The sequence below is a fragment of the Dendronephthya gigantea genome, unplaced genomic scaffold, assembly GCF_004324835.1.
Source record: "Dendronephthya gigantea isolate DGI-Jeju-01 unplaced genomic scaffold, DenGig_1.0 000033F, whole genome shotgun sequence".
Lineage (NCBI taxonomy): Eukaryota > Metazoa > Cnidaria > Anthozoa > Malacalcyonacea > Nephtheidae > Dendronephthya > Dendronephthya gigantea.
The window spans coordinates 56,382-69,280 of record NW_021163043.1 but is presented as its reverse complement, the minus strand read 5'-3'; the positions used below and the strand labels follow the sequence as shown (position 1 = coordinate 69,280).

General features: G+C 39.5%; 1 protein-coding gene across 1 annotated transcript in view; it reads right to left on the bottom strand.

Annotated features, from left to right (window-relative positions):
* LOC114525220 (centrosomal protein of 290 kDa-like) overlaps positions 1 to 12,899 on the bottom strand; it is a 36,453-nt gene that overhangs the window by 15,695 nt on the left and 7,859 nt on the right. Inside the window, exons 3-18 of the mRNA XM_028546446.1 lie at positions 12,132 to 12,213; positions 11,561 to 12,051; positions 10,340 to 10,711; positions 9,422 to 9,750; positions 8,745 to 9,015; positions 8,012 to 8,272; positions 7,158 to 7,409; positions 6,500 to 7,045; positions 5,675 to 5,955; positions 5,342 to 5,596; positions 4,724 to 5,044; positions 3,915 to 4,229; positions 3,012 to 3,477; positions 2,124 to 2,669; positions 971 to 1,296; positions 100 to 514 (exon numbers count right to left, since the gene is read on the bottom strand). Of these exons, the coding sequence (XP_028402247.1) occupies positions 100 to 514; positions 971 to 1,296; positions 2,124 to 2,669; positions 3,012 to 3,477; positions 3,915 to 4,229; positions 4,724 to 5,044; positions 5,342 to 5,596; positions 5,675 to 5,955; positions 6,500 to 7,045; positions 7,158 to 7,409; positions 8,012 to 8,272; positions 8,745 to 9,015; positions 9,422 to 9,750; positions 10,340 to 10,711; positions 11,561 to 11,653 (5,049 nt within the window). The 5' untranslated portion in view covers positions 11,654 to 12,051; positions 12,132 to 12,213. The remainder of the gene's footprint in view (positions 1 to 99; positions 515 to 970; positions 1,297 to 2,123; positions 2,670 to 3,011; positions 3,478 to 3,914; positions 4,230 to 4,723; positions 5,045 to 5,341; positions 5,597 to 5,674; positions 5,956 to 6,499; positions 7,046 to 7,157; positions 7,410 to 8,011; positions 8,273 to 8,744; positions 9,016 to 9,421; positions 9,751 to 10,339; positions 10,712 to 11,560; positions 12,052 to 12,131; positions 12,214 to 12,899) is intronic.

The window sequence follows — 12,899 nt, the reverse complement described above, 5'->3', positions numbered from 1 at the left end:
AACTAGATCTTTTGCAATTCACATCGATTGTATAAACTGGGGAAACTTGAATACAACGGCGATAGGAATATATATTTTTCTTCAGAGTAAAACAATTACCTGTAACGCGCTGTACTGTTCCTCAACGGTCGATTTTACGATGACAAACTCGTTTGACACTCGACTGAAGTCTGCATTCTTTTCATCCAACTCATAACTTAATATTGACGACTTCTTCTTCAATTCTTGCAGTTCACCTTCGAGTTTCTCATTTCTTTGTTTGGACAAACTGAGATCCCTTTGAAGCAGGATATTCTCTTCTTCCATATTTCGACAGTTGCTTTGAAGCTCGGAAACTCGCTGGTAGAACGAATTAACTTCGTCTTTCAAAGTTTCGTTGTCTTTCAGTAAAGTTGTATCGTTGATTTCAAACTCTCGTAGTTTTTGTTGGAACAGGAGAAGCTCATCGTGAAGGTATTTCTTCTCTTCCTGCGCGCGGGCAAATTCGTTCTGATACTTCGTTGTCTCTTGCGACCTTCGAGTAAATAAAACATTTTCATTATTTCACGAGAGCAATGCTTGTATACCAAAAGCTCACTCACACTAAAACTCATTGAGTGGGAGATATCAATCTTCTCAGAACGTTTCCTTGACGGTATTTCCACTTGGATAAGAGCTTGATTTTACCTTAAATCTTTCCATTGATTAAGAAAAAAATAACTTTCTCTCATCGGTAAGAGCAAAGTTTCTATGTCACATTCAATGAGAGTTCGCGTGAGTGAGGTGTTTGAATACAGCCGTAAAGGTTTTTCGATGTAAACATAGTTAGGTAAATACGTTTCTTATAAATTGTTTATCTTCAATGAGGTTACTCTTCCAAACTATTTATAGGAATATTGCATTTTGAACGTTTAGATAAGCAATTCATATTAGGTACATACTAAACCACGATGCAAAAAGTTATAAAATCATTCTCAAAAATAATTCTCACCTTGAATCCAGTTCGTCTTGAAGCAGAGTAACTCTACCACGAAGTTCTTCTTTTGTCTTCTCAGCCGAACGTTCGTTGGTTTTAAGCTTCTCCAAAACTCTTAAATTTTCAGAATACTTTCTCTCGAGCACGCCATTTTCTTCTTTGCTTTGAAGCAGTTTATCTTTGAATTCTTCCAGTTGTTGTTTAAGCCCGTTTCGTTCCCGAGTGATGGTTGAAAGCATTCCTTCGAGTTTTGTAACCTTGCTGCGAGTGTCTTTAACTTCTTGCAACAACTGGTCGTTTTCATCTTCGTATGTTTTACGAGAATTCTTCATCTCTGAGACCTGTGGGAAATAATGATCTATCATATTCGCACCTAAATACACTAGACTGTACTCTGAAGTGTCTTTCCAGATGCGATAAACCGAACAATATTCAGAATGCATTGATAAAAAGAAGCACATCTGAAGAATAATTATTCAATGATACAGGATAATTCTAGATGCAATGATAGCAAATTTGTGCAGTGACAAACGTAATATTCATCATTTACCATATTTCGGTATATTCGACAGGTATATTCGACCATGGCAAGGTTGATAATACCATATTCAGGTATATTACTTCATCACTATTATTTATCGTGTCTTAATTTAGACTAGTCTCAATTTACGCCAAATTCGTATTTAATATTTTGTGTTTGTGAAATTTTGACTAATGCAATCGCATGAGTCGCATCAGTCTGGATCCGCTCCTGTGTTAACAAGTCATTTTCACTGATGAGAAATAGTCCGGATGTAAATTCGTCTTTATTTCTGTATTCAAATCGGTCATTGTTGACAGCACCCACACATAGAAATATTCTATTACATCAGCCACCTTGACATGTTCACGACACTAAAGGCCCTGTTACATGGTGCAATTTTTCTTGCAACTTGCAATGCAATTCTACTTATAAGAGATGTAATAATTATTAGTAAAGAGTCTTGCAGAAGAAAATGCATGAAGTATAATAAACACAAAAGTTTGGTGTTACTAAATTTACATCTCTCAAAAGTAGAATTGCATTGCAAGTTGCAGGAAAAATTGCACCGTGTGACAGGGCCTTTACGACTAAATGTGTAAACCAGGCATATTTGTCCTCAGAGAATTATACGATATGCTTACACACCTGTTTCTCAGCATGCTCCAGCTGTCGTTTTAACTCATCTTTCTCCCTCTCCAGAACTTCACAGATGGACTCAAGCTCGACAACATTGCCCTTCGCCGTTGCCAATTCTTTTTCCAACTTTGATATTTCGTCTCTATTCTCGCCAAACAGTTCCTCGAATCGCGCCAGCTTCGCTCGTGCATTCTCCAGTTGTTTTTCGAGATCAGCTATTTTACCATGAGCCTCTTCGCACCTTGTTTCCAGGTCCAAAATCTTCTCCTTTGCCGAATGTTCACCCCTACCAGCGTCGTTTAACTGCGCTAAACAAGTTTCGTGCTCTTTGAGAACTTTCTCTTTATCGTTTTGAATGTCCGAAATCAACGTTTCCAGTTCCGTAATTCTGCTCTCAGCGCCACGGAGTTCCTTGTCGACTGTATCTTTTTGCTTCTTCAACAATTCTCCGGCTGTCTCGTTTCGCGAGAGTTCATCCGCCAGCGTTTCGATTTTCACTTCCAAAACTTGGGCCGACGACTCCAGGCGTTCAATGGTTTCGCGTTTCACTATAACCTGTTAAAAACGAAACAATTTTAACAATTCTGAACTCTGCGTGTGTCTTTTATTTATTAAAATTTTACATGAATAAGATGTGAGAAGAGTGCTTCTAGTTTGACTCTACCAAACACAGTGGTTAGTACATGATTGTGTCTTTCATCTCTGTGACTGAGGTTTGATTCCTGTAATATGCAGTTGTCTGATTATAATTTCACCTCAGTCACATTTGAGAAGAGTGCTTCTAGTTTGACTCTACCAAACACAGTGGTTAGTAGGCGCGCGGTTCCGAGCCCCAGCAATACGAAAAACCCTACGCGGTCCCTGATGACCCCGTTCTAGTAAACACAACGATCTTACCTCTTGCCGAAATCCGTCACAACTCTTTTGATGATCGATATAGTCTTTCTGCAACTCAGAAAATCCGTGTTTACTCTGTCGAAGAGCTTCTTTAGTATCGTGCAATTCCTTCCTCAAACTCTCCTTCTGTTTCTCCATGCTCTGGATCTGTGCTTCCAACGTGGTGACCTTCACGCACCTTTCTTGATTTTCCTTCTTCAAAGTCTTTTCCATTTCTTCATAACTCGCTTTCAACTCTGATGTTTTAGTCTCAGCATCCACTTGGGACTCGAGCATCGTCGATTTTTCTGCTTCTAGTTGACGATAACTGGTCTCCCATTCTGTTTGTTTTGAAGAGTGCGCTTGGAGTTCTCCTTCCAAATCAGTAATCCTCCAATCTTTTGCATCCAGTTTTACCTTGTAGTCCGCGACCTCTTTTCTCAAATCATTCAGTTCATTATCAGTTTCTTGGCGTGTTTCATTCAGCCTAGATGAGTAGGGGAAGATAGATAAGAACAGATGGGAATCTATACAGATGCCTATACTGATAGAAAGACAAAGATATCTGAACGTGGACAGACGAGAAAAAAGGATTTAGAGAAATGGATAGTTAAAAGACAGACGGTGGAGACACATGGAAACAGACGGTGACTGATAGGAATAAATAGAGACAGAAGGAGATAGATATAAACACACATAGATAGATTCAACGAGATATACTTAAGGTGGAGAGAGAGACAGATAGGGACAGATAACGAATGAAACCGGGACGGGTAGGGACAGTTGGAGATAGATAGAGAAAGATATTGCAAAAGGCAGCTGAGCTAGAAGTAGGAGAAACGTAGCTGGACGACTAATTTAAATCGAAGATCAATGGTCGAAGAGTTAGTTAAGGCATAGCATGCGCACTCGAGTATTTTTTACCTTGTTATTATATTCTGCAGTTTCTTTGCATCACTCCCAAGATTTTCAGTCTTTAACTCGCCGTCGCTGACTGTCTTCTGCAAACCCTGAATCTCATCCAATCTCTTCTTCAAATCAATCCTGGTCTCCTTCAGCTGCTGTTGTAACATATCTCGCTGCAACGTCAGATTCGAGATGCTCGTCTCCAGTTTCTTCGCTTCGTTAGAGTACTTCACCTCGGCGTCGGCGAGATCTCCTTTCAGTCTTTCGGAGAATGCCTCGATCTCAGTGACCCTCTTCCTCGCCTCTGATAACTGCTGTTGCAAGTCCAATAACCTAATGCATTGGGAAAGACATTGATACATGAACTTACATAAAATAGCGATTGTATCCGGGATTCTCGAGCTCATTGGGTAAAGTATAAAGTTTGAAGGCCACACTTTTGCGCTTATTATTTGTGGACGTACTTATTCAATAAACAAGAAACCAAAACTAACCATGAAATACGCCTAGATGGCATTTGAATTTGTGTACTGATACTTTCCGCATTAGGTAAGACATCTAAGTGGCTATGGAATACTAAATGTGCTGTGTCAAGTTTGATTCTATGTCAAGTTTGTCAAGTTTCATTCTATGGTCCCTAAATACATCTACTTAAACCATGGCAAATCAAGAGGCTATCAGCCATCGTCCATCGGCTGTCACAACAATACGAACACCGTAGATTATTTTATTGTTTGTGGTGTTACCATTTAAACGTGTAATTTAATTCGCCTGTTTCATTTTCCCTCAACGACTGAATCATTCCATTCCAACCTACACATACAAACCTTGTGTCGGCTGTTCCTAGCATATCCTCATTTCGCACCATCTCTCCATTCAATTTCGCTATTTTTGCGTCACGTCTGTTCAACTCCTCTGTCACCATTGCCAAATCTCTGAACAACTTCTTTTCCTTCTCGCGATAGTTCGTTTTCACTTCTTCCAATTCTTCAATTTTCAACTGAAGCGTCGCGATCTCTTTCTTGCACTCAACAATCTGCTGGGAACGTTTCTGGGCTTGAAGATCGGCCTTCACCAGTTGTTTCCTGGTCTCGTTGAGCTCTAAATCTCGTTTCTGTATTTCCACGTTCTTGTCACTTTCGCCAGACCTTGGTGGAAGAGGAATTGTGGTGGTAATGGTAATGATTAAGAGAATGATGAAGACGATGAAGACGATGATGGTCATCGATAATCATTGATCTTGAACAATGATCATCGATAGTAATCAATCGGTGATGAACGAAGATTATCATCGATAATGATCTATGATAATGATGATCGATGATCATCGATGATGATGATGTCTAGTCCTATAAAGCTATATAAAAAAGTCGACGTTCCAGTGCCCCTAATCTCAAAACGTCTTTGCCACTGGAATCTGACCGAAATATGACTAATCTCCTTACCTGGATGCAATTTCACGAACTTTAGTGTCCAGATCAAACTGCAGTATTGTCGTTTCCTCTTGTAGTGCCTCCACTTGACCAGTCTTCTTTTTCAAATCCTTGACAAGTTGGTCGCTTTTTCTTCTCAGTCCTTCAATTGTTCGCGCGGCCTCAAGTGCTTCCTCTTTGTATCTCAAAGCATTCCTCAGCTCTTCCTTCATCGAAATTTCCTTCTTTGTATCGTCTCGCTTTTCTCCTTCAAGCTGTTCCACTGATCTGAAAACAAAGCAAACTAATTGTGGATTGATTGTGGTAAAAAATGGCGTTCAATGGTAAGGTCTAAACCAACTTTACCTCTTCAAAGCTTCTACTTCATCTGCTTTCGATTTCATCTCATGATTCAATCGTTCCACATCTGCAGTCAGTTTTGTGGCGGATCTTTTCTGTTCGGTAGCTTCGCTTTCCACTCTCTTATTCTCTTGTTGCAACGAAGCAAACTTTGTTTTGAATTCCAGTATTTGCTCCTTCAACCTCTCGTTGTCCTCTTCAAAACGCCGTTGAGTGTTCTTTGCTTTTACGTGCAACGTTTCAGAGTCTGAAAGTTTCTTTCCCAACGAAATAAGGCCGCTTTCAACCTGAGACAGATAAACAAATAAAGCCGTTAAACACTGCCAGGGAAATACTTTAAAGACGTTAGTAGACCTTTCGATCGTACTCCTAAGAGAAGAAGAGTTAATCTCATCAGTCATTGTATTTTTCTATTTTGCAGGGTCAGATTTGAAAGGCGTTTAGCTTAAACGCTTAAAATCCACCGTTTAAGCTAAACGTCTCTCTAACAATCGGTCTCGAGAAGGAGTGATACCATGCATTCACGGATTTCTCAGCTAGCAAGGACTCATCTTTCGCGATGGTAGAAAATATCTTCACATACAGAGTTGCAAAAAGAGTTCAACCTTCCTCCGGTAGGATTTCATGTTTTGAAAACCTTCCTCAAAATGACGTTACGTCAGTGAGTCAAGTGGCAACCAGCATAAACAAATATTTGTTTTTTTTTTAAGTACATGCATGTGATCAATTAGAGTGCTCAACTTTTAACCTTCCTCACAAACCTCATTCAAAGCAAACCTTTCTCCGAGTGGTACCCGCGTACCTGTAGCTTTTTTGCAACTCTGCACATACCTTCACTTTTTCTCTGTCATTGGTATGAAGTTCGACCATGAGTGAGTTATACTCTCGCAATAGCTTTTCATGTTCATCTTTTTGTGACAAAAACTGAGATTTCGATTCCTCCATGATTTTGTCTTTTCTCGTCAACTCCGTTTTGGTGAATTGAATCTCCCTTTGCGAATCGGCGAGGCGACTGTTGAGAAGATCAATGGTGTCTTTACAGCTCTTGAGCTGAGTCCCTATTTCCTCAATTTGCCTTTTAAGCTCTGCGTTTTCTCGAGAGCTTCGCTTCCATTGAGTCTCAACTTTCAAGAGTCTGTTCTGCGTTTCCTGGACGTGATGTTGCGTTTCCACACGCTCGTTGTTCAACCTTTCTTTCGAGAGTTCGACAGAAGTCAGTTTCTTGTGCAATTGGATCACTTCATGTTTGGATTCTTTCTTGTCCTTTCTCAATGCATCGTAGGCTGTCTTCAGCTGGTTTAATTTCACATTTGCCGTCACAAGATCCTCCTCGGCTTTTGATTTTTGTTCTTTGAGAGTCTGGTAGGATGCGTTAACCTGAAAGGTGCCATAAATCTCCATTATACTTGAAGTATGCTCTAAACTCTAACCTATGCTCTAAGCTCAGTCACGGAGATGATAAACGCAGTCTATTTAAATATCGTCTAACCTTTGTGACTTCTATATTTGCAGTCTTACACGTGTCCTCCAACACGGTAAGCTTTGACGTATGACTTCGTTCAGAGCTCTCAAGATGACGAACTTTCTCTTGCATTATTCCAAGCTCTTGTTCCAAACGAGCTTTCTTCTCTCTCAAAATTCCCTGGGAATTCTCCAGCTCTCGTATTTGTCCTCTTGCTGCATCAAGGTCCCTTTTCATCGCCAAATGCTCCTTCGTATCCACGTTCGTCTCCACGACCACCTTTCGCGAAAAGATGAAATTGAAAAGCCCCGTGAGTATCCGTGACAATGCACGAAATCTACATTATAATGTGAGTTCGATGACATAATCCTTCAAAATATCAACTTTTTGAAATCAGTAGGGCAGGTAGAAACTCTCAGTCTTTCAATACTACCCGAGCATGTAAACCAGAGCTACACTCTAGCTCAATTCATACTATAAATTGAAAAGCCCTGTGAGTATCCGTGACAATGCACGAAATCTACATTATAATGTGAGTTCGATGACATAATCCTTCAAAATATCAACTTTTTGAAATCAGTAGGGCAGGTAGAAACTCTCCGTCTTCCACTAATACCCGAGCATGTCTATCGCTGGTATTCAAAGAGCTAACTAACATTCACACTCAAGTGTGACAGAGAAATTTTGTTATTTCTGATCAATGTCAAGAAGTTCTTTCTTAAGCTAAAGAAAGATTTAAGGTAAAACACTGAAATTCAAGCTTTTATTCGACTGAAGATACCATCATGGAAACGTTATGAGAAGATTCAGATCTCTCACTCAGTGAGTACGGGTGAGTGAGTTTTTAGAATATAGGCGCACGCCTCTTAGACTAGCCTTACCCTGGTATCCTCGCGGGATTTCCGCACTTCCGTTTCCAACGTGGCCAACTTCGTGCGCATTTCAGAGATAACCGTTTCCTTGGTGACGCTCTCGTTTTCATATTTCTCGCAAAGCGTGCGATGCTCTTTAAGTTGTGTTTCCAGGCGCAAAATGATCTGGTCTTTGTCCTGACCGCTGTGAGATTCAACTTGGCTGAGCTGAACTGAGAGAAATTCTTTCTGTCTACGTTCGTTCGCAAGTTCTGCTTCGAGTTTGGAGATCTAAGGAAACAAATATGCCAATCATTAATTTACTAAGTCTGAATATATTTTTTGGTTTCCTCCTGTAGTAACACTGGATCAATAAGAGATGATCCGTACTGGACCTCTAGGAAGAACAGTTTAGAACTGATAGAGCTATCCAATATAAATAAAGTTAGTTTAGTTTAGGTTTCCTCCTGTAGTAGCACTGGATCAATAAGAGATTATCCTTACTGGGCCTCTAGGAAGAACAGTTTAGAACTGATAGAGCTATCCAGTATAAATAAACTTAGTTTAGTTTAGGTTTCCTCCTGTAGTAACACTGGATCAATAAGAGATTATCCTTACTGGGCCTCTAGGAAGAACAGTTTAGAACTGATAGAGCTATCCAGTATAAATAAACTTAGTTTAGTTTAGGTTTCCTTGTATAGTATCAGTGAGTCATATTATGAGAGATATTATTCAGTATGTCAATACTTCGCCTAAAGCTTACCTTGCTCTTAGCGGTAATAAACTTCATATTATCAACATGTTTTTCCTTCACGTAGCGGTCACTCGTCTCCTTGACTTTCAGCATTTCCTGTCTCAATCCATCCACTTCACTCTCCAGCGACTCCTTGATCGACTTCAATCGTTTGATCAAGTTGTCCTTGGCCTCCACGTCCTTGGCATACGAGTCGTGCATTCGTTGATGCTGAGCGAGGGTCGTGTGAAGATTTTTGAACTCTTGTATCAGATTCTCTTTCTCTGCGTGGATTTGATATCTACAAGAATATTACACGAAACTCGCTTAATTGGTGGATACATATTAAATAAAGATGCAGTATTCACAAAATGGTCCGCAAGAGCCTGATATAGGAGACCTTTAGCTTAACCATGTAATATGTCAAACCGCGGACAGCAAACAGCTAATTTCAGATAACATTTAAAATTAGATTTTGGCACCGGCCTCAGAAATCTAGCATTTGTTTTGTAAATTCGAAATGAATTTTTCTGTTTGCCGTTAGAGGGTTGTCGTGAACGTCAAGCTATACAAAGATCTCTATAATGGAAGCTTTTTCTCGACAAAATGAAAGCAATTCCGTTTCTAGGATCTAGTCAATTTGTCAAACGAACTTTTGATAAACTGGTCATAACCATCTGGAATTAAAGTACGACTCTGCGACTTACCTTTCAGTAATAACGGATTCTTTTACCTTCTTCTCAATGTCATCCATACGCTTGTGCATATCTCGTATGAATTTACCATCTTTTGGATTGCCGTTTCTCAGATCAGCATTTTCCGCAGACCCGGGGTAACCACCCGAGGTGGCCTGATGGCCGTATTCTGCTGACTTTAATAGCGACTCGTACTCCGAGGTAAGTTTTTGTAATTCCTGGAGATTTTCATTTCGACTCACGGAGGATTTCTTCAAAGCACTTTTTCGTGTAGCACTGGAACTTTTGCTGACTTCGTTCAAAGATCGCTCGGCAAGATTTAACTGCGATTTAAGCCAGTCCTTAATAATAGTAATAGGCTTGTTCTAAATGATATCACTTTATCTCTTATTGATCCAGTGTTACTACAGGAGGAAACCTAAACTAAACTAACTTTATTTATACTGGATAGCTCTATCAGTTCTGAACTGTTCTTCCTAGAGGTCCAGTAAGGATCATCTCTTATTGTTCCAGTGTTACTACAGGAGGAAAGTCAGGAAACCTAAACTATACTAAATTAACTTTATTTATACTGGATAGCTCTATCAGTTCTAAACTGTTCTTCCTAGAGGTCTATCAAAGATCATCTCTTATTAATAAGTGTCATTAGCAGGAAACATAAACTAAATTAACTTTGTTTACACTAAGATAGTCCTGTCAATTCTAAGGTCCATTTAGGATCATCTCTTATTAATGCAGTTCAAAACTGTTCCTCCTATTGAGGTAAGGATCATCTCTTATTGATCCAGTGTTACTATAGCAGGTAGCCCAAACTAAACAAAGACTAGATAGATCTATCAATTCTAAACTATTCTTCTTACATGTCCGTTAAGGATCATATTTTATTGATCCAATTCAGTCGACTGAAATCGTTTCACATCTCAAACTAACCTTCTCCACATTCAAAGAAGACATATCACTTTCAACCAAATTTAACTTCTCCACAGCGCTGGTCTTCTCCTTGTGAGCTTGATCCAATTTCTCTGCCATATCATCGTTCTCGCGACGAAGTTTTCTCACCAAACTGTCCTTGTTATCTGCCGTTTCTTTCATCTCGTTATATTGTCTCTGCATGAGGTCCATAGATCTTCTCGATGCGTCCAACTCTTCTTGAAAACGGCCGAGTTCGATATCTTTATCGTGAAGTTTACCTTCGAAGTCGCTTGTCAACTTCCCGTTCTCGAACATCTCGAAACTCGAACTGCTTTGGCGGACGTCACCATTTACCCTCAGCTCCTCGCGAAGTTGACGAATAAATGTATCCTGAAATATTCAGAAACATTCTTCGTGAATCTCGGCAGGGTTTAGCATGCAACAGATGGTCGGTAACAAGCTGTTCTCAAGAAGAAGAAGCCTACGTCTCGGACATACCAGTCTTAGATTAAAAGCCAGGCATAGATTATAAGAAGAGATTCGCAGAGTGCGTCTGTCTTAATATAAACAGAAAGCAAATAAGGCGTTTAGAATACTGGACTTATTTATATCAAAATATTTTCTCAGGATACCAACATCAGCGTAGTTTTTCAATACTCAGGCTTAGGGACCTGTTCTGGGTTTTCGTTAGGCAAAAAAATGAAAAAAAAACAAAACAGTATATCTAGAAATATAGTGCAATACTATACGTCACAAGTGACAATACAATTATTATAGAATATACGATGCAATAATTATACGGTATGACACAATTCCATGAAATAAATTTCAAAAACTCTTTAAAATCATGTATTGTATTACCCAACAAGGAACAACCAGCCCATCTTTTAAACTAGGGAAAACTTACGGAGTTATACCTAAAGCATTACTTCTCAGGAAACAAACTGTATGTGAATCCTTATTAAATTCGACCGACACGATTCTTATTGGCCAATTCTGCCGCTAACGAAGAGTTACAAGTTAACTAACTCTTAATACAAGCGACCTTTGGTATTTGAATGCCATATTGACAACTAGAAGCTGGCTTATGCAGAGAAATTTTGCTCAGGCACATGGTTCCTGAGGCATTGCAACTCGCACGTCCTACTTTGCTGATGAAGTTTCCGTGCAACGTGAATGGTTTACGAAACTATCGCTGCGATAAACAGTCTAAGTTCATAACGTTTTTCCTGTGCCTACCTTTCCTTCTAGAGTGGCTTGCATTTCCAACATCTCCAGGTCGGATCTTGCACCGGGATTTGAACTGCCTGTTGCTCCGAGCTCGCTTTCCATCCTTCAAAATCCACAAATGCAACTTGGACAAAAGCTCTTCGATGGAATCTCGCAACAACAAACGTCTAGTAACTTGTATCCACACAAACGCGGGATGTGTATGGGCTTTTCTGTATCAGAACTCAGGAATTATCTTGCTATCACTGTACTCGTTTCGAAAAGAGCCAAAACAAAGCGATTTCCGGTGCAATACAGCAGCTTTCAACCGTACTTCGGCAGCTGGAAATGACAAAAACCATCTTGCGCACACAACATTGTTGAAACCTTGCAATATGAAATATTTGACGGCTAGACTGACCGAAAGCGTCTCTGGTTTTGACGGCGGGGTGAAATTTGTTTGTTTTCGTTCCTCGTCGAATGGGAGGCCATTAGTTGAGATAAGTTTAGCAGCGGCAAGCCTTAAATGGAATAGAAGAGAGTAAACTACCTGTTGATGGAAACTTTGGGGTAAAATATGCGTGAAAGTTGTCTCGGGCACCTGTTGCAAGGCTGTTATGAGCTGTCAAAACATCATTTCGGCTGTACTTGAAAACTACCACAATTTCTCATCCTGAAGAGGACTACACGAAAAGAAATAAGATGTGTTATTTTTTAGTAACTTCTACTTGAAAACTAGTGAAGCAAAATTGTCGTAAAAACGACGATATGCAAGAATCTTTGACATGAAAATTATCTGGCGCTATACGAAGTATTTGATACACTCAATCTTCCCACAAGCCACCACGCGTGTTTTCTGTTCGAGGCAGAAATTGGCTTCAGTTTCAACCCCGCGGCATAGTTCTCCAGACCACAAAGTAGAATGTCAAGAGAGCTATAGTAATTATCACGCTTTCTCAGTTTCACTCGAAGTGAAAATATTTACCAATCTTATTAAATCAACAAATTGTCTTCAGAATTCAAACTCACAAACGCTATTAATTCTCCGTCGCTTTTACTCTGTCTCAAAGATGTAAAAAATCATTTCTACATTACATAGTCATAGAGAAATATACTCCAAACCGTACAACATCTCTTCCATCGCGTCGTCTATGTTCAAAGATAAAGCGAGGCCTAATTTGTGATTTCCTCACAACAGACTTTGTTATTTTTGTATGCTAATTTTTGTATAAAAACGAAGATTATATATGTAGAAATCAGACGCGTCAAAACATTAAAATCGATCACTGTAATTATGTACTTCACAATATCACGATGAATATCGCTTTTGCATCGTTGAATTGTGGGGAAATTATTCTAGAAAAAACCG